At 49.2% G+C, this 21,144-nt stretch overlaps 1 protein-coding gene across 1 annotated transcript; it reads left to right on the forward strand.

Annotated features, from left to right (window-relative positions):
- The first annotated feature begins 351 nt into the window (after positions 1 to 351).
- Positions 352 to 17,786, forward strand: PA2G4 (proliferation-associated 2G4). The gene is made up of 13 exons (XM_084609846.1): positions 352 to 568; positions 3,697 to 3,825; positions 5,594 to 5,699; positions 5,936 to 6,005; positions 7,324 to 7,416; positions 8,651 to 8,714; positions 11,026 to 11,104; positions 12,287 to 12,365; positions 12,643 to 12,776; positions 13,478 to 13,572; positions 14,162 to 14,289; positions 14,907 to 14,960; positions 15,819 to 17,786. The coding sequence occupies exons 1-13, from the start codon at positions 481 to 483 to the stop codon at positions 15,882 to 15,884; spliced, it is 1,185 nt and encodes a 394-aa protein (XP_084465972.1). The 5' UTR covers positions 352 to 480; the 3' UTR covers positions 15,885 to 17,786.
- Positions 17,787 to 21,144: the final 3,358 nt, after the last annotated feature.

Raw genomic sequence — 21,144 nt, forward strand, 5'->3', positions numbered from 1 at the left:
CCTGAGGGTGCCCCTCCCCTTTGGGGTGCCCCCTCTCTTCCCCGGGCCGCACCCCTGCGTCCCCCCACCCTTAGGGCTTCCCCTCCACTCCCAACCCTCTTTAACTAAGGGCCCCTCAGGCCGCTGGGACTTGTAGTTCAGCCCCCCCGCGCTACAACTCCCAGCGTGCACTGCGACCCGCCATCTTGGAAAGCGCGACTCTGCCCCCTACTCTCGCGAGAGCTCCCCCGGGCGCGCTGCACGCCGGGAGCCGTGGTCTTCGACGCGGCGGAGGGCGGGGCCGCTTCCCCTTCGCGCGGCGCCTGCCGGGAGTCGTAGTCCGGCGGCCCAGCAGGCGGGGACTCGCCTCCCCAGCGTGCCCCGCGCGGAGCCCGCGCTCTCTCCGGCTCGCTCGCTCCGGCCGGGTCTCTCCTCAGGCGGCGGCGGCGGCGGCGGTTCCAGCGCGGGGCGAGGCCAGGCCGGGCCCGGGCGGCGCCCACCATGTCGGGCGAGGAGGAGGCGGCCGAGCTGACCATCGCCGAGGACCTGGTGGTGACCAAGTACAAGATGGGGGGGGACATCGCCAACCGTGAGTGCGGGGCCCGGGGGGCGCGAGGCCGGGGCGGGGGGGGGACGTGACGGCTCTGGGCAGCGCCGGGGGGGGGCTGGGACCCCCGGGGTGCCCTGCGGGACCCCCCCGCTAATGGGGGAAAGGCAGCGCCCCCTCCCCCCCAGGGCCATGCCCTGACCCCCCCACGAGTGGCCGGGGGGGCCCGGTGGCAGAGCCCCCCCCGCCCCCAGTTTAGGCCGGGGAGGGCCCAGTTCCTTCCCCCGCACCTCGGAGCGCCCCTAGCACATGGCCCGGCCGCGCCCCCCCCAGGCTGGAGTGGCGGGGGGGTTCCTAGCCCCCCCCCCCGCCTTGGACAGCCAGGGGCCCGGGGGGGGGGCAGCCGGGCTTTCCCGGGGCCGCGAGCGCCCTGCCCCGGCCGGGAAGTGCCGCCACATGGCCCGGCGGCGCCTCCGCCCCTTGCCATGTGCGGCTCCCGCCGCCCGCGTCCCGCCGCCCGGGCTTTTGTTCCCGGGCCCCCGGCGGGGCTGGGGCGGGACCCCCGGGGCAGAGTCCCGCCGGCGTCTCCCAGGCCCGAGCCGAGCCTGGCTGCGGGGCGCAGCCGGGACCCGAGACCCAGCGCCCCGCAGGGTCCCTGCTTCGCGCTCGGCTTCGGCCCCCAGCTCCGCTTCCTCTTTATTTTTATTTTTATTATTATTATTTTTTGCTTCATCATTCATGGTGGCAACTGGTAACTCCGGAGAACAGTGACAGCCGCTGAACAGTCTGGCCGGACTGGTTTGGAGTCGGGATCCACCGGCCTTTCAGCGCTTCCTTGATGCCCTTAGCAATCGCTGCATTTAATAAACTCCCTTTTAAAGACGGATCCTGCTGAAGGAAGGCTGTGGCGGCATGGGGAGCGGGCTCATTATTAGTAGATTGGGTGGGGGGTTGCAAACATGAGTCTTACCAGCCATGTGTGAACGTGTATCCGCAAGCTGGATTTATTTAACTCCAAGATCTAGACAGTTTGTAGTGCAAACTGACATACTTGGCTCATGGATTGTGTTTTCTAAATGGACAACCTACCTAATTCTCAATTACTGAGGGACAACCTCCACTCATTGATATATTTTGCTTTCCACAACCAAATCTCTGTGCAACTTTTCATGAGTGATGTTACCTGAGTATTCGGATTCTGCTATCTAAACTATTGTTAAATCTATTCATCTAAATTTGGGTTATTGCTGATTGTGGACTCTATGGAGCATATGACTTTTAAAAAGAAACTTTGTATTTGTGGATAATCTAAGCACTATACACAGATGTACAGACACTCTTTTCCCAACCTGTGTATTATATAATTTTTTTAACATTAGATTTACTAAATTCTTTTAATCTGTTCAGATCAGTTTAATGGCATGTAGGGGACACTCCTCATGGGAAAGTAAAATGGTCACAGTACTTTTCTGTACATCATGGTTGTAAAACATTCAAAATCCAGAATAGTGACAAGGTTTTAAATTTTCCTGATTTTCTCTTAATTTCTTGACAACATAGTACATGTACTTAATGATGTAAAGTGCTTTTAATTCATGGAATGAGGCCCTGTATAAGTACAAAGTACAGTTAATAGATGTTCCTTGGCCAGTGCTATTAAACTGTTTTGTAACTTTCCCAGTCCCTAATGGATATTGATCGCCATTTGTTTTGCTTCTGTGTGAATTTTAACACTTCATATTTTCAGGCTGCCCATTCTTCACAACATGATGGCATACAGAAAATGCTGTTTTTGTGATGGTTTTTAGATATACTTAAAAAAACCACTTCCAAATTTACAGTTTTTATGTAGTACATGGGAAGGTGATTGTATGAGGAAACGATGAATTAAGTTAAAAAAAATTAAGTAGGCTCTTCCCCCACATAGAAGAAATTGGGGAAGATATTTCTGAGCAAATGCCTTTTATCCAGAGATCTAAAAGCACTTTACAAAATTGTAAGCTTCACGGCTCCCTTGTGAAATAGATAAGAATTATCCACTTTGTCAGAGGAGGGGGGAAATGAAGCCCAGAGGTGAAGTAATGGCATAGAGCCAGTGGTAGATCTGGAAGCAGAAGGAAAGCCCTGGCTCCCAGTGCCTGTACATACTGACTATTGGCTAATGCGCAAACCTGTTTGCTGTTCACTCTCACATAATCCCAGAGACTTCCCTGGGACTACTCTTGTGAGTAAGGCAATCAAGATTTGTTCACAGATGTGACGCTGGAGTACTTCAGCAACAGCCCCACGCTTTGAATATTTTCTAGCCATTTATAAAAGAGAGAAATTTACCTTGTATTCTGTGATGGGATCTGAGCATCCTGATAAAGCCCTTTGAAGCGATCGAAAAGCAAAACTATAATACCTCCAAAACAAAATCCATGCAGTGTTTTGTAACTTGGGAATATAGTGTTCTGTAACATCTGGTGCGGCACGTTGTCTATGAAGTTAGGAAGAATGAAAGGAAGCAAAGGGTTAGTTTGGAAACGTTTCCATGTGCAACTGCAGGAAAGGTGGCTGCACGGTGTTAAGGCTAACATAGGTAGCAAAGCTGCACTTGTTCTGTGCTGTTGCCAACTCTGGTGCCAAGTGACCTGTCCCAATGAGAAACTATATATAATAGTCCTTGAAACCCACAATAGCAGCCCTTGTTCCTTTGATGTGTGACACACACTGTCTCCTGGGTCATTTTTGAACCTGTTTCTAAAGCCCTGACTTCTGAAGGGAAGGAATGTGGGAATGCTTCCACTTGACTCCTTTATTAAACAGACCTTGCTGTGTGTGTGTAGGTGGGAGTGGACAGGTGTTTGACATTTCAAGGACATCTAGAGTTCAACACTTCAGGTGTGCAAGTCGCTGTGAAAGTTCACATGCTCTTGCAATCAGAGCACGGTAGTGCTTGCTGGACTTCCTGAGTCAGTGTCTATGGATGCCAGTCGTAAAAAATAATTTTAAAAAAATCAAATTTGTGCATGTTTGGTGTACTCATTGGGATGAAAAGTTGAGCCACCAATTTTAAACCTTCCTGCAGCACTGTCATCTATGAAGGGTCTCTTTTTTTTAAAGTTGTTGGCTGTTTTTTAGTTAACGCATCCATTTCAGATTCAACAACACTGTGTGTTTGAACCCAGGGGTCCTGCGCGCAGTGGTTGAAGCAGCTAAATCTGGAGGGTCTGTTCTCAGCCTGTGTGAGAAAGGGGATGCCATGATCATGGAAGAGACTGGCAAAATCTTCAAGAAGGAGAAAGAAATGAAAAAAGGTAAAGTACAGTTTCAAGGGTTCCTTTTTCAATGCAGGGCTCTTTTCTTTTCTGTTTGTTTACATCACACCATACAGTGAAACTACTGAAATCCATAATGAAGATTACTTTCTGAATGCTGGATTCCAGGCTTCATGCTTATCACTGTCGCCCAAAAAACCCTCACCCCACATTTTCTTCTAAGGAGCAATCTACAGCAGCTTCCACACAGCACTGGTTAGTTTGAGTTTCACACTTGAATTGGCCATGCCCACTGAGACAAACTAGTTTTGTTTTGGAGACAAATGCCTTGTCTCTAATAAGACCCACCATACTTGCTGGTCTGTAATTTTCACAAGATTTCCATGGCTACATAAAGAGCCATGGTGAGCGTCCTGGTTCCTGGCCCTGGATATTTGAGGTCTCTGTCTCTTGAGAGAAAGATGATTGCTTTAAACGCAGTTCTTCCATGTTTGTCTGTCTGGGCTGCAGTTGGTCTGACGCTGAGAGACGCAGCAAACGTTTGTTCTGTGTTTTGGCCAAAAGGCTGTGCCCAGAGCAATGCTTTAAAAAAATCCGTGCCAAACCTCAACTGATCTATGTCGGTACTTCAGTGCTTTGCATTTCAAAAGCACTGTACGCCATTCATCAGTCCTCCTCCACGGACAGGTGCTCAGCTGAGGAGACAGACACCCTAGAGGCTTTGATTTTCCCCGAATAGGAGACAGCAAGTCACAGCCAGAGCTGAGATAAAAATTTTGAAATTCATGACTTCCTTACTTGTGCTCCGACCCTCAAACCATATTGCCTTGTGGTCTCAATTGATTAGCTGTCTCCTCACTTGTATGTCATAAGAGTTGCTGACCTGTTTAGCTTTGCTTCAGTCTCACACGCTCCAAACGAGCGGAGTTCTGTTCTTGATGAAAGCACTCTGTTTGTTTTAATGTACTACATCCGTATCTCCCATATCACATACAACGTAGACAATTAAAACAGCAATAGGGACAGTTAAAAACAAATGATCAAGAGACTGGTTCTCTTCTAGAGCTGACTTGTTTTACCCAAGTTCAAGGCAGATGCCTGAGTTTATAGTAATCAAATGTTGATTTTCCACATTGACATTCTTCCTGAAAGATCTCAGAGAGTTTAGCGTATATGCATACTAAACGAATCACACAAATGTCTGTCACCTCTGGGCTATTGGTGTGCGCTGTTGATGAGTTTAGGACAGGAGGTAAAACCAAATACTGTAGCCCATGGAAGCTGAAGGGGGGGTTCTAGTTACTCCAAATATAATTAGTTGAGTTGGATCTTTAATGACTACAGGTGATCAAGACAGTGCTTTTGCATCTAATCTGAAAGATGGCACCTCCAGGAGCACTGTGATCCCTAGAACTGACGCTCAAGTGTAATGTGTTGATGTCTGGGGGAATTCCTCGTTCCGTGGCGATCTCTCTTTGGGCACTGACAGGCCCGGCTTAGCTTGAGCGAGCTGCCGAGGTCGCAGCATGAGCTAGCGCAGCTCTGGTATTATACCGCTTTATTCTCCGGTGCGTCGGAAGAGACTAACACTAGACTCCTGGTTGTATCCTGCATATGTGCACAGCAGGTCGAGGCTTTGAATCACGTGTGCACTTGGACCCAAGTGCAGATCGCTTGTTTGCTGCTCTGTGAGATGGACCATGGGGTGCTGGCTGCATGGAGTCCTGTATGTAGTGCATTGGCAGCAGGGTCAGTATCTCTGAAGTGCACGCAGGTGCGATCTCACCACTATTCCTTTTGTTCATAGGTATTGCCTTCCCGACGAGTATATCGGTAAATAACTGTGTCTGTCACTTCTCCCCCTTGAAGAGTGACCAGGATTATATCCTCAAAGACGGAGATTTGGTCAAGATGTAAGTGTCTGAGCTATGTTATTGTGAGTTAAATGTTGGCTTCTGGCTTCTGCTGTTTACTGCTGCTTGATCTGTTAAGTGTGTTTACAAACTGCCTAACTCTAGGAAGTATTGGCCTGGCAAGTGATGCATTTGAAACATACCCTGCTCCTCTAATGTGTTTAGAAGTCATAAAGAAGTTTCCTGAGCTGTGAGGCCCTGCCTGCAACTAATCCTGTTTTTCCTCTTTGTGTTAGTGACCTGGGCGTCCATGTGGATGGCTTCATAGCAAATGTAGCACACAGTTTTATCATCGATGCAGCAAAGGTATGTTTCTTGCCTGTGGCTTGAGTGGAGATCTCTCCCATGCTACTTTCAGATCAGGCGAGGGTCAGCAAAAGCAGGATATAAAAGCCCACGCTTGAGTGCCCCTGGTTGCAGAGAGAGCACCTGACGTTGGCAGCAGAGCAGAAGTCTGTGCATCAATGAGTTTGGAGAACATTAACAGAAGCAGTGTGAAAACCAATCAATCAGTATTCACCTTCTAAAAGCCGGAACGCTGAACTGTTTGAACGTTAAAGTAGATCAAACACAGCACATGTGAAACAAATCAAATGTTCGCTGAGCTGCTGCAGGTGACCTGCACTTACCGGCTGATCTGGGGGGAAAGTCTGAGGGGACAGTGTCCTGGGTTCATGGAGCAGATCTGTCAAACTGGACTTGCTGCACCCAGCTGGCTAAGGTTGAGAATCCTGTTCCTTCTGCCACCACAGGAGGCTGCTGTGTTCACCTTTGCAGCTCTGAGCTCAGGTGATTTGGACAGCAAGTCAGATGGCCTCCAGACCCAGTCCCTACTACACACTTCTCCTGCCTGAACTTGCAGTTCACTGGCTTGCAGGTGGCTGTATTCACTCAGGGGCAGCGTGACATGTACAGGCCTGGTGTGTGCTGGTGGAGATGCTTGCAGGACGTGGGTGGTTGATGGCACAGTCCATCTGTTGCGGCGTAGGGAAGTCACGTACGCAAATAGCATTCAGGGGACTTGCCACCTAGGGGAAAATATATTTGTAAAATTTGAATAAACTTGTCATGTAAACAAACTTTAAACTCGCGTTTCTACCTGTAGCTCCCGGAGGAGGATGTTAGTGAATCATAGACAAGCTCCTGGGGGCAGCAGTTCTCTCATGAACATGTTGATTGATACTAGGGCTAGATAATAGAAAGAAAAGAAAGAGCCCTTAGATCCGCTTTTGCCTGCTAAAGGACGATCTCCAGGGCTTTGTCCTGTGTGGTTCTGGGGTCTCAAGCAATGGCAGACACGTTATACAGCGCTCCTGCCTGTACCTCTGGCATTTACATTTCAGTTTTTCAATGAATTTCAGCTGCAGCTGGCAGTAGCTAGCCCCTTTGACAGAGTGGAGATGGCTGAATAGGCTGGGAAGTTTGAACTCTCCTCTCCTCAGGGTCCCTTCCATGCTTAGCCTGAGATTGGTTAGCAAAGTGGGTGGGAGGGAGGGAAGGGCGTCCTGCCATACTACAGATGGAGGATTTCAGTGTGAGGTCAGGATAGGAGCTCCCACTAGCACAGAATTCATCCTAGAGAGGGGGGAAAAGACATGTTTCAAAAACAGACAACTTTTTCCAGGAAACCCCGGTGACGGGTCGTAAAGCTGATGTTGTCAAGGCGGCTCACCTCTGTGCTGAAGCTGCCCTGCGCTTGGTAAAACCCGGAAACCAGGTGAGAATGGTTTGGCGCTGCCCAGCTGTATCTAGAGGGTCAGGAATGCACACGCACGCCCTCCCCTTGCTCTGTGGCCCTGTACATGTAGAAATAGAAAGCTGTGACCTTCTCTGGAAGGGGTGGATCAACTGTGTGGGGAACTACAGCCAGCTGGCCATAGACAGCTGAGCCACATTCTGGGGTGAGCACGAGCTATGTGGCGTGGAGTGTTGTGGCTTTAATGCTGTGTACAGCATTAACTGTCCAGCAGGATTTGAGCTCTCCTTGGGAAGAAGCCATCGTTACACAAGAGCTTGGTACTACTGCCTGTGGGTCCCTCCCTGAAGACAGCTGAGCACCCTTAGCCATTTTAAGGGTTACGAGTCACTGGCAGCAGACCACATGGTCAGATGAACCTTGTTTCACAGGGTTGGTGGCTTGCTTTTCAGTTTTGAGGTGTGGTGAGCAAGAGAGCCAAAGGGAGTGAACCTGTCACGCTTGCTGGCTTGTGTCTGTGACCTGCATCTTGGAGGGTTTTGCAGATACCTTGGATAAGCCAAAGGGCTTATTTAAATGGATAAGATTTATGGGGTTTGCACCAATTTCCTTGGGAGACTGTCACATTCCAATAGAGCTCACTGTTCGGGAATGTTTCCTGATAATTGGCTTAAATTTCTCTCTCTTGATTTCTTGCCATTCCTCTTAACCATCCCCCTTGGGGCCCTAAACCACACTTCTGTCCTTGGTGTTCGCACTTCTCAAATACTGTTGACATTCTCCTTTCATCCATGTTACCAGCCCCCGACCATATCGACTTACTATGTGACCTGTGGCCTGTGAATTAATCTTGCTGGGCTTTAGCTCCTTGTCTGTAAATCGGGATAATGCTCCAGTCCTTTCTTCCACGCTTGGTTTATCCTAGTGGTATCCGCATTGCAGATTAGGACCTGTCTCCTACAATGTGTGTGTACAGTGCCTAGCACCATGGGGACTTTGGACCACTGCCATAGCACAAAACACACCTTTTTTTCTTCTGGATTTGTATTTTTGCTGTTACCTTGTCATTTTTGCGGGTATAAAACAACACAAAACCTGTGATTGTTTCAGCTCCCTAAATGTTAGGGGATGTTACAGGAGCTGTTAAGTTAGAAAATGCACTGGTTTCATTGCAGAACACAGATGAAATCCCTGGTGTGTCTGTGGCTTGAATTTTAAAATCTTGACTTGTTCTCCTGTCTTTTTACTCCCACAGAACACACAAGTGACAGATGCCTGGAACAAAATAGCGCACTCGTTTAACTGCACGCCGATCGAAGGTGAGGTCTTGCTGAGTTCAGAGCAAGTGACAGCCAGAGGAGAAGTAAAGGTGCACTAATCCTATCCAGGGAGCCCTGGCCTACTCAATTCAAAACCTTGGGAAGCTTTTGACGGTTCTGAGTAGGGCTCCATGTCTGTCGCGGATTAGGGCTCTGGTGCACTCTCCCCCAAGCTTTCTGCAGGCTCCCTGTGAGACTGGGCGGAAATCATTTAACCTCTGTGCCTCCAGTTTGCCCGTTGGTACAATGTGGATGTTTAACTGTGTAGGTGAGGGAATGTGTTTAAGTTGCTTGGGGATCCTTTGCTGAATGATGCTATAAGGCAGTGTGTGTGTGCGGCTCCTGTCGATCGTTAACTGGTTGGCGTTTTCTCAGTAATACCATTCTGAATCGGAGAGTAGGAAGTTGCCCTTGGCAGCATCTTAGACAAATCAGATCATAATGTTTGAACAGGTGTCTGGGAGCTGAGCTCACAGTTCTCAGTTAGGTTCAGCTTTGGAGGGGTTAGATTCCCATCAGTAAACATCAGTTTCACTGTATTCAGACAAACCAACGAAAAAACAGTCATTGGTGGGTCACTGAAATGTACAGATCAGCAAAGTAAGAAAGGAAAGGGCTGCTTGACAACTTAGAGCAATGGTCCCCAAACCTTTGAGGGTCCTCCATCCCCTTACCCCTGTCCGTGTCCCCCCTGGAGCATCTGGGGTGTGTGGACAGGGATTAGGGGGCCACAGGTGGGGGCGTGGTCTGGAGCAGGACTGCAGCTAACGGATGGGGCTGGCATGGGGCCAGGGACGTGGGGGGGCGGTGATGGGAGCAGGGCTGGGGGGGCTCCCCTCCAACCCCCATGGGGGCTGGTCTGGGCCCTTCTGGGCCCTCCCCCCCATGTCCCACACTTTGGGAATCTCTGACTTAAAGTTTGATTTAAGAACAGTTACTTTGTGTGTTTCGACATGTGATGTTGACAAATTATGTGTTTTAGTGGTTAATAAGCTTTGATTTTTTTTACCATCATTAAATAATTGTTTGACCTCCCCATAAATTCCTGCAGCTGTGAACATTTAAATGGATACAAATTGAAAGTAAATGCTTAAATATAAACATGGAAATTATCTATCAAAATTATAAACACAAATGTCTGGACAGGTTCTGTTATCCTGTTTGTTTGCTTGCGGAGTGATGTGACTGTCAGTTACTTCAGCAACAAATCACGTCGCCACTAATCAGTTAAATCCCAGGACATACTGTAGCAGGCTTGTTTTCTCAGCTCGCTGCAGAGAGCTGCAGTTCCAGGACTGGGCTGTTTGTTGCGTGGGATGTTGTGTAGGTCTCGCCAATGCTTTGCTCCGCGCTCTGGGAGAAAAACATCACCTCGGCTGCAGCGAGGAGGCGGCTGCTCACGCTGTCAAGGGAGGTCAAGCAGCCACTGTTTTGGAAACAGTCGGGTGCCGTATTTATGCGGTCACTGGCAGTAGCAGCATTAGACCCAGTTTATGAAAACAAATGGAGCCGTTTTCTGCCTCGGCTCTGATCTCTTTGCCATTACTGGCCGCAGTCCTTCCAAAATGGAGACATGTTAGTTTCCGTGTTGTGGCTGATGATTTGGGAAGCAGATTAGGAACGGCCTTTTGGCTTTTCTTGATGAATCTGAATTCTAACATGTACTGCAAAGCAGACAGGGAGACTGAGTTGAGCCCAAAAGTATTTGCTGAATGCCCCATTAGCTAGACTGTGCAGGGGGGACATAAGTAATCTAAACATTGGCAAAAACATTTCTGCCTCCATGCAACCCTGGATACACTCAAGAATGTGTCGTTCAGAGACATTGGATGCTGGTAATTCCCATGCAACTGCTGATTCTCCCAGTAGCTGCTGTCCCAGGCTACAGAGACTGCAAAGAAGAATGTCAGCTTGTTTAAAACACATGATGCTTGATTTTGGGGGGGGCTTAGACCATGTCCTCCTGGAGTCACCGCTGAGCCGATGTGATCTGATGGTTAGACTGTTGTGCTGGGAGTTGGAAGTGGTACAAAGGAATCTATCTGTGGCTGTGCCTAGGACATGGAATTACCCCTCTAAAGTGGGGACCTTTGCTTTATGTCACAGAATAGTTGTGAAACTTAATGAATGAAGCCGTTTGAGATCCCTGGACGGAGGGGGTGGTAGAAGGGCAAACTGTCTCAAATTTTAGTTTTGCTATTCTCCCTCTAGCAGAAAGCTTAAGGGCATGTTCTTGGAGCGTTAACAATGCAAATCACTCTGTAGCTGGTTTGCAGCTCTGAGGTGCTGATGGATTCTCTTAACTTGGCAGGGATGCTGTCACACCAGCTGAAACAGCACGTGATTGATGGAGAGAAAACTATCATCCAAAACCCTACAGACCAGCAAAAGTAAGTCTCCTCTCTGGGATTGTCACTTCTATCAGTAGTATTGCGAGAGGGTGAGAGACCAGATCTGCAGTGAGAATCACCTCTCTTTTCTAGTTCCCGTCTTGTGGTACCTGGCTGGGTGGGATAATGGGTGTTCGTTAGCCCAGAGTCTTCCATTTTTTCTTACATTAAGGTAATTTATGATGCTCTGCCTTGGCAGCTTGGGATGGGAGGTAGTGACTGAAGGTTGTTACCCCCTAAACCTTTTGCTGGCATCTGTGCAGTCAGCTGGTCTCTCTAGAAAGTGTCCCCATCACTAAGTCAGTCCTTGGCCTCTGCGACTGCCAGCAAAATCGCCAACCATTCCCAGTTGTGACAGTGGATTGCTTTAATGGTGTGGACACAAGTTCACCAGGAACTAGATTGAGACCAATCAAATTAGTTCCCATAGGCTGCCATTTTCAGTCACATCTTGGACCTAGATATCCCATTTCCTTCCACCAGCTCCCCCCTTTCCTTCAGGGATAGGTTCTGGTTGTTTAGACCCAACATTGAGGATTTTTGGCTTTTTAAAATCTAGAATCTACTACTTACCTTGGAAGGACCATCTTCGTGTTCTGGGTTTGTACAGCGCCTGGCACAATAGGCCCTGGTTCATGCTTGGGGCTCCTAGGTGCTACCATACAAATAACAGAATAAATTTTACTAGAAAAGTTTCTGTGACATTTGTTTTAAATATCTTCAATTAAAATCAATCTGTAAGCTGGAGTCCAGACTCTCCAGCATTGAGCTAATGCAAGACATACTGGAAGTGAAAGTGACCCATCTGTGATCTAGGCTGAGCCAAGTGCAGAGAGTAAACAACATAAGTGATTAAAAAAAAGTTTCTTAAAGTCCCTTCCATCTTAATGATTGAAGATGGTGCTGGTGGCCGGGGCAGCGAAGGATTCCCTGAACGATGGCTGTCTGTCAGGTCTCTAGAACCACAGCAGAGCACCTCCATGGAGCCTTACCTCTATCTCCTGTATGTCGGTTTGATTACGCTCCTCTAATTGGTGTGTAAAGCATCACGTGTGCTTGTGGCACTCTGTACGCGGCCCTCCCCCTGCCCCCAGCTCTGTACTGCAATATTATTAGAGCGAAGGAGGTTTTCCCTTGTAGAGATGTCTCACTTTGCTCACTCGCCAAACCTCTCCCGCCTAGGAAGGACCATGAAAAAGCCGAGTTTGAGGTCCATGAAGTTTACGCCATTGACGTGCTTGTCAGCACTGGGGAAGGGAAGGTGAGTGTCCTTCAGCACGCTGTCACTTTATGCCCGTGGGGACTTCAGAATGGTCCCTTGATCTGAACGTGGCATTGGGAGCCAGACTCTCAGCAAGAGTTCCACAGCTGATCCAATTACTTCACCTCCTTGGGTCTCCATTGCCCTGTGTGTAAAATGGAGACCCCTCGGGGAGAGCTGGGAGTGTGTGTGTGTGAAGCCCTGTGGAGTACCGAAGCCCCAGCATGCACTCAGTCCAACTGTCTGTTGGTTGTGTTTGTCTCGTTTGTGTTTTTAGGCGAAGGATGCTGGCCAGAGAACTACCATTTACAAAAGGGACCCCTCCAAGCAGTATGGCTTGAAAATGAAAACCTCCCGTGCCTTTTTCAGCGAGGTGGAGAGGCGCTTTGACACTATGCCATTTACTCTCAGGTATTCTCTCTTCTTCCTTTCATGGCCTCCCCATCTGCCCAGAATAGGGGCCTTGCAAGAGCCCTCACCTGGTTATTGACAGCAAAATCGGTTTGACAGCTGCTCTGCCACAGAGGGTGCTGTTATGGCAGGGTTTGCTGCGGCTGGACAAGCCATAGGGAGGGGATGTGATTGACTTTGACATTTTACCCCGACCAGGAGATTCAGACCCCTCTGGGGTCTGTGAGGATTTGAGACCTTCCTGTTCCTTGTGGGGGGTTGCAGCTGAAATACAGTCCTGTCGTATCCACAGAGTGGAGTCAAAGCTGTGTCAGGATGCAGGATGTCAGGATGCCCCCTTTTTTTGACTGATGTGCGCTTTAGGAAAAAGAAATTACTTCCCAGGTTAATGCTCCATTTGTGCCTCAGATCGGTGGGCTTTTTCTGGAATTCTGCGTTCACTTAGCTCCATTACCTTCCTGAGCTTTCATCCATGCACCTGCTACCAGCAACACACCGCAGCAGGGCTGGCCTCTAGGTGGGGAGGGGCCAAGTAACATCTCCAGCCAAACCCCAGCGGGAAGTTAGGCAGCGTGGTTGGGTCTGTAGCTTGGCTCACAGGGCTTCCCCCTTCTCTGGTGAAAACAGTAGTCCGTTGTGCAATCCTTAGAGCAGCGAGAGAGGCAGAAGCTCAGGTCTGTTTCTCTCTCCCTTTCTTGCAGGGCATTTGAGGATGAGAAGAAGGCCAGGATGGGGGTGGTGGAATGCGCCAAACACGAGCTGCTCCAGCCTTTCAATGTCCTCTATGAAAAGGAAGGTGAGTCCGTTAGTGTGGGGGGCTTGCAGGAGAGCAAAATGGCTGGAAGAGCAACTTCTGGTCCCCTCAAGGGCTCTGATCAGACAGGTTCCCTCTGTAGCCATGTCCCCGCAGGGTGGTGCTGTGCAGACACGTGCTCCCAATAAAACAGGAGATTTCTTCACTAAGTAGCTCTTAACCCCTTGGTTGCCAGGTCTTGCGTAAGAATAATTCTGGTGGTGAGATCTTTTGGACAATGGGGGATAATCTCCCCGGTGTGGTGATGGAAGCGCTGTCAGTTTGGTTTACTTAAAGGTTAGCCTGGAGGACCTACTTTAGGAATGATCCTGTCCTGAGCGGGGAGGGACGTAATTGAAACACTACAAATGCAGTAAGAAAAGGAGGACTTGTGGCACCTTAGAGACTAACAAATTTATTTGAGCATAAGCTTTTGTGAGCTACAACTCACTTCAGATGCAGTGTTAGTTTACCGATTGTCCCAGCAGATGCGCCGGTGGGAGAACATGGTGGACTTTGGGTTACGCGCTGTTCCCCCACCGTCAATGTGTAGTCCAGCGTGTTGGCTCTAACTGCAATTCCTGCTTTACAGGCGAGTTTGTCGCCCAGTTCAAATTCACAGTGCTTTTAATGCCCAACGGTCCCATGAGGATAACCTGCGGCCCCTTCGAGCCGGAGCTCTACAAATCCGAGTTTGAGGTTCAGGATGCAGAACTGAAGGTCAGTCCGAGGAAACACGTTTGCTTCCCTGATGTGCATAGAATTGCATGAGTCCCCCCAGAGTAGTGGGTTGTTCTTTATTCTCTCTCTGTCGTTTGGATCTGTAGAATCCCCCAGTAAGGCAGGGCTGTGCTTTTATCCCCTGACGGGGACGGAGGCCCAGAGAGGCCAAGCTCCTGCAGAGGCAGAGTGAAGGTTTGATGAGAAAGCCGAGCACCTAGTTTTGAAGCTGAGCGGAGCCAGCTGGAGCTGTCTGGGGGCGTGGTTCTGATGTGCTGCTCTGCACATGTGAGAAGGTGGCAGAGGAATTCAGAGCAAAGAGGAGCTGCAGTCTGGTTTCACGGGGTGGTGTCAGGAACATGATCTCCCGCAGGCTCATCCACAAATGGCACCTGCTTGGTCACGGGTGTGTCGTCCTTTCCTGCACGGCCGTGGGGATTCAGAGGGGCTGTGCAGATCAAGTGTCATTGCCCAGCCCAAGCCGTCCAAGACGTGCTGCTGTTCCTTTATGGCTGGCAAAGGCTTGTTTTGCTATGTTGGAATCTCCCTTTTTCCCCAGTCAGAGCAAAGAAAACGGCTCTCTGCCCTGGCTGCTTACCTTCTCTTCCTCTTCCTAGGCACTGCTACAAAGCTCCGCCAGCCGGAAGACCCAGAAAAAGAAGAAGAAGAAGGTAATTTGGCTGTGTCACTTCATAATGGCTGGATCTCACACACATACAGGTTAACTGCATCTTGGGAGACCCCAAACTCTCCACTCAGGCCTTAGCAAAAAGATATTTTGACTCCTTGTAGCCTAGCAGAGCTCTTACAGCTGTGGAAGAGGGAGATGGATTCTGTTTCGGCTCATGTGTTGATCATGGGATTATTCGCTCCATCCCAAATTCTGCTTTCTTCACTGGCCGGGGGGTGACTGACTAACTAACGCCCCTTTTCTGGAGGGGAGTTGCACAGGTGTAACTGAAAGCAGAATTTGGTCTGCAGAATCTTTACCACTGGCCAGGCCAAAGAGAACCCAGCACGCCTCACAGATCCCAGAGTGAGTTTGTAACACTGGAAGGTGGAGAGACTGTTGTCTTGCTTGTAAACTGATCAGCCTTGATGTGGAGTCATTGAGGAATAGTGACTTGTAGCCTGGTATCAAAGCAGAGCTGCACTCCGGGAGATGTCAGCAGGGAAAGGGACTAGATCAGTTGAGAGCTGGTATTGCTGATAAGGTGGAGAGCTTCAAGAGACTTCTCTGGGTGGGGGAAGAGAACTCTTCTTGCACCAACACTAGTGAGATCCTGGGAAGGGAAGAAACGCCCAGTGCTCCCGACAGGAGATGAACCAAATTAGTGGGGTTGGGGAGGGGAGGCAGGCGGAGGCTGGCCTTCGAAAGGGAAGGGTGATGCTGAAGCAAATGGAGTATTGCAGGCTGGCAGACTCCAGGGTGCTATGGGCCTGTGTCTCTCCAGGTTCTCTCCAGAATTAGTTAGCGGTTCTCCCCCCGAAGCAGAGTCACTTATCCCTGCTTGGGTTCGTTTCCACAGGCATCTAAGAACGCAGAGAACGCCACCACGGGGGAAACAGCAGAAGAGAACGAAGCCGGCGATTGAACGGCCCCAGCTCCCCTCATGTAGCACCCGAGTCTCTCGCACGTCCCCCCCCAAAAACGAGAAATAAAAATCTAGTGCTGTCTGTCTCTTTACACCCCCAATGACAGACAGCCTGGACTTCCCACTGACAACAGCCAGCTCCGATTGACTCTGCTCTGAGGGAGGATTCACTCAGCAACTTCAGACTGCTTTCAAACAAACAAAAATAATAAAACCAGGAGTAAAAACTAGTCTATCCCCCACTCTTTCTAACCTTTGATACCACTCGTGCTTGTTAAAGAGGTGAGTGACTACACTGTTCTGAGAGAGGGGGAGTTAGACAGCTCTTCTTTTCTCTTCCTCCTCCCTTCCTTCATTTCTCCCTTTAAAGATTTTGTGAGCCCTCTTGGTGTGGGGGGGGGAAATCTTCAGTTACATCTGGCAACCAACCGATTTAAGCCTGAGAAGTGCCATGTGCTTAGGGAGCCGGTACGCAGGCATGGTATAACACCTCTGCTTCCCAGCACTCCCCCTGCCCGCAAGGACATTTCTCTTCTACTTAAAACTGTTACCTTGGTGTGGAATTTTTCACTTTTTTTAGCCTGTATATTTAAAATTGGGAAAGTCGTATCTAATTTTATGTCGCGTCGCCCCCCCCCCCCCCCGAGACTGTAGACCGTTCAGCCTGTTGAGTGTTGGCTTGCATTGGTTTCTGTCTAAGCTCTGTTTTTAATACACAGGTATGATAAGCTTGTTTTTAATTGAGACTGTCATAACGTAAGGAAGGAAGCACTCAATTCAAGCCATTCTTCCCCACTAATCCCTTGCAAAACTCCTCCTAAGGGCAAGAGGCATCTGGAGCACCCACCAGCTTCAGTTCAGTACCTTGCCAGCGTTTTTTAACTTCCCAACGTCACGGGGCAGTTCAGCATTCTTTTTTTTTTTCCCCCATACACCAAAACAGCTGCCACTGCTTATGTTGTATACAGTCAGCTTTTTCAGAAGAATGCCCCTCTCCTTCCCACACGCCCTTCTGTGCCATGAAAGAATTTGGGAAACGCTGCAGAAGTGAGCAGACCTGGGCTAGACTTCACTGCTGGGAATCTCTTTTCTATAGTACGTCTTTTTTTAAAGCTGTCCGGTTGAATTGTACGGATCTGAGTGGGGGTTTTGTTATCCAGCCAGGTCTCTGTCTAAGCACTTACTGTAGCTGGCTTGGAAGGCCTCCTGCCTGTTAAACAATACCCTTTCTGATGAGCGCACCTGTGCTTTTCTGCAGGTCAACTGCTTCCTTGGCAGTATTTGAGTTTGAAAATTTAAACAAGAAAAAAAGAACCTTGCAAATGCTACCAAAGTTTACGTCAGTAAAAGGAAATAAACAAGATTTTTCCATCTGTCTACAAACTGCTCCCATTTCTAAACTGTGTTCAGCTCTTGTAGGGGATTGGGTAGTAATAGAGATACCGTGGGCTATATTCTGAATGGATGCAGGGTAGCTGCCATTACACACTGAAGTGGCAGCGAGACGTGCCTGTCCAAGACTTTGAAATCGCAGGTTGGCTTAGTTATAGGCTGCTCCCAAATGTTAACCATGAGCTTAAGGGAAAATAAAGATGCCTTGTTCCTGAAGAGGAACATTTTAGCATTTATAAGCAATACACTGTCTATTGCCTTTGGTAAAGGAAGGGCAGGGCTAATCTTTCTCATTCACAATACCGATTGATAAACCACTAAGACTTGCTGGAGGTTTATTTAATTTTCTATTTTTACTTTGAAATAACATTGGGAAAAGATGTACCTCTCGAGACAAGGAAAACAATTCTAGTTGTGAAAAGTTTGAAACAAAATTCCCAAGAAATATTCTGTAACGGATTTTTTTTCCAAATAAAATGGACTAGTGACACTGCTGTTTGGAGAGAAGAATGGCTCTGCTGTTTTGGGGTCTGTGGTGTTGCGGCGGGCGGGGAAGGAGTATGTGTAGGTGTATGAAAGAGAAGAAATGTGGGCTGTATTAGTTCTGTAATCCATTTCACCCGAAAAGGTTTTAAGGCATCTTGCACCACATCCTGTGCAGCATCCTTGAAATGCAGCCACCTCTGGGGTGGAGGCAGCTGGACAGAGCATAGCATGCTCTGCAACAGTGGGGAGGAAAAAATTTGACCAAAGGCAGGGATCTTCAAATCCCTTCAAATCCAAAACCCCACTTTAGAGTTTTGGGTATTGCCCAACAGACTCAGGCGTGAAAACTCCCTTACCTCCTTTGGAAGGTCAAAGGGCCTAGTTAACCCTGCTGGGGTTGGTCCGAGAGAGTTGGGGCATTTCAAATTCTGATGTTAAAGTCATCAGGTCATTTTAGCTTCATAGCTTCTGGTGAGGGTCATCCAGCCTGGCTGTACCACAGGCAGGAGGCAAAGGCATCCCTGAGGGTGTATTCAGTGTGTGGATGTTTAGCATGAGAAACTGACCCTCTGTTGCTGTCTGATCCTAGTGCCAGAACAGTTATTTAGTTGTCCTTTTAAATTCTGGTACGGTAAATGCTCAGCCCCTTGGTCTCATTCATTGTGCGAGGTTAACGCATCCAAAGAAGTGTGGGTGGAGAAAGCAAGCGTCCCTATGCTGGGGATTTTTGCACGGAATATCCCTGAGGTCAGTCTGAGTAGGGTCACTAGGATTTTCACCTGCCTTGTAAGTCTGTTCCAAACCCCATCTGGCAGCAGCAGAGGGGTGAGTTGTGGCACAAATGCCTCGGCTCAGCTGTAGGTTCTTCTCTTCCGCTACTGTCACCTTATTGCTGCGTGGCCCTCAGGGAGCAGATGTTGCCATGTCTCGTGTAGTAGATTAGCCAGCCTGAGTGTGACAGGGGGCTTGTGGGTTTTATCCCTGCCTCTCCCTTGCTCTGATGTGGATCAGGGAAGTCTGTTTCTCCACTCCTAGAATAGGTCTAATGCCGCATCTCCATGGGTGGCTGTGAGGTTCGAGGGCTGTTTGTAAAGGGCTTGGAGATTCACAAATGGAAGGTACTAGGGAAGGACATTGCTTGTTTTCAGTGCTGTCCTGTGAGCGGCTGTGATTGGGGGCCGGGGGTGGGTGGGAAGGGGAGAATGGTGGAGACATTTATTTTTTTAAATAGGAGGAGATGTAACAAAGTCAGTGGTGCTGCTTTTTGCCAGGCAAAATGGTGAATTGGCAGGAGCTTGTTGACTGTTCCAGTTACGCTAGGTGTTGAAACTGAAAATCTACTAGAAACGTGAGGTCCAGCATTGGCCTGTTGTGTGTTCTCACCCACCTCTGGCTTTGTGGCAGTTACCTAGAAAGTCAGAGGAAGGCTGCTCCAAATGGCCTCTTGGTGCACTCCTGTAGGATGGGCTCAGAAAGTTTCTAGACTGACGGGGAAAAAAAATTGCATTCAGTGGTTTACTTTGCACTAGAATCTCCCTGGACATTAATGCCTTTGGACCAGTTTGGCTACACCCAGCTTGTCAGAGTCCTTGTTCAGAACCTCCTTGACTGCTACAGTCATCTTGTTATCACTGAAATGCTTCCCACCAAGGTCATCCTTCCACTTGGGGACCAGGCAGAAGTGTGGGGGAGCCAAATCTGTTGAACAGGCTGGGTGGGGGAGCAGCTGAAAGCCACATTTGGTCACTGTGATCACAGCAACCTGGGATCTGAGAGAATTTCGGGGCCAGCTCCAACATGATCATTGGCCCCCTCCCATTTCATTCTATTGACACAGACAACGCAGCCATTTGCGGGGCCTTGCTACAGGCATCCCCCCGCCTCCCTCTTGTCAGCCTCTGGCTAGTTTCTGATTCTCTTGGACCAAGCTACTGGCTTGTGTTCCTCTGCATCTCCCCTTCTGGCTGAGCTGGAGCTGGGGTAACTGGTCTTTGCAGCACAGGAGTGGGTGCATTCGCATCTGCAGGCGTAACCCTCGGTATGCAGGGGTGAGGGCTCTGTCAGGGCCCGATTTGCCGAGGATACGAGTCTGTTACAGCCTTAGCTGCTCTGCTTTAGCAGCTCCCCTCTTTCTGCAAGGGGCCCCAGGGGGGCAGCTAGCACCTCTGGCTGTGATAACACTGGGGATTGGCAGAGAAGGGGGCCCTATGGCTTGCACTTGCGTGTGGGCGCCCTTTCCTTGCGGCAGATGAAATTCAGTGTTGATAAATGCAAAGTAATGAACACTGGAAAACATCATCCCAACTCTACAGATACAATGATGGGGTCTAAATTAGCTGTTACCACTCAAGAAGGAGATCTTTAAGTCATTGTGGAGAGTTCTCTGAAAACATCCACTTAATGTGCAGCGGCCATCAAAAAAGCGAACAGAATGCTGGGAATCATTAGGAAAGGGATGGATAATTAGACAGGAAATATGTTGCCTTTATATAAATCCATGGGCTGCCCATATCTTGAATACTGTGTGCAAATGTTGCCCCATCTCAGAAAATATATAGTGGAAAAGGTACAGAAAAGGGCAACAAAAATGACTAGGGCTATGGAACAGCTTCCATATAGGGAGAGATTAATAAGACTGGGACTTCTCAGCTTGGAAAAGAGATGACTAAGGTGGGATATAGTAGAGGGCTATAAAATCATGACTGGTGGGGAGAAAGTAAATTAAGTGTTATTTACTCATAAGACAAGAACTAGGGGTCACCCAATGAAATTAACAGGCTGCAGAAAAAAGGAGGTATATTTTCACACAACGCACAATCAACCTGTGGAACTCCTTGCCAGAGGATGTTGTGAAAGCAAAGACTGTAACAGCGTTCATCAAAGAACTAGAGCAGTTCAATGGGTGACAGAGGATGGATCACTTGAGGATTCCCTGTTCTGTTCTTTCCCTCTGGGGCTGCTGGTCGCTGTCAGGACACTGGGCTAGATGGACCCTTGGGCTGCGCCGGTATGAGCCGCACGGCCCTTCTTGTGTTAACACGCGCGGGTGCTCTTGCACGTGTTGGGCCCTTGGTGTTGCACACCAAACACTTCGGCCTGTGCACTGCGTGTCGGGGGGGAGTGAGACTTGGGCCCCTGGGGTGTAGCTGGGGCGGGAGGGCGGAATTGGGCCTTTCACCTTCCCCCCCGGCCCCCTTGGAAGTTGCGGTCTTTACCCCTCCCCGCCTCTGGACTCAGCTGGGAGGATTTGTATTCAAAATGGAGGCGGGTGGGCGGGAGAAAACTACACCTCCCGTGCTGCCGCGGGGGCGGGAGAAACTACATCTCCCGTCATGCTCGGCGAAGAGGGCGCGCGCGCGCAGCCCCTCCGTGACGCTGCCGC

Source organism: Lepidochelys olivacea (assembly GCF_965140295.1).
Source record: "Lepidochelys olivacea isolate rLepOli2 genome assembly, chromosome: 20".
NCBI classification, from domain to species: Eukaryota; Metazoa; Chordata; order Testudines; family Cheloniidae; genus Lepidochelys; species Lepidochelys olivacea.

Excerpts from the sequence above, each read along its gene's own strand:
- PA2G4 (XM_084609846.1), top strand. The coding sequence starts at position 481 with ATGTCGGGCGAGGAGGAGGCGGCCGAGCTGACCATCGCCGAGGACCTG. Across the intron at positions 5,700-5,935 it reads GACGGAGATTTGGTCAAGAT|TGACCTGGGCGTCCATGTGG; the intron begins GTAAGTGTCTGA and ends TCTTTGTGTTAG. Across the intron at positions 8,715-11,025 it reads TAACTGCACGCCGATCGAAG|GGATGCTGTCACACCAGCTG; the intron begins GTGAGGTCTTGC and ends TTAACTTGGCAG.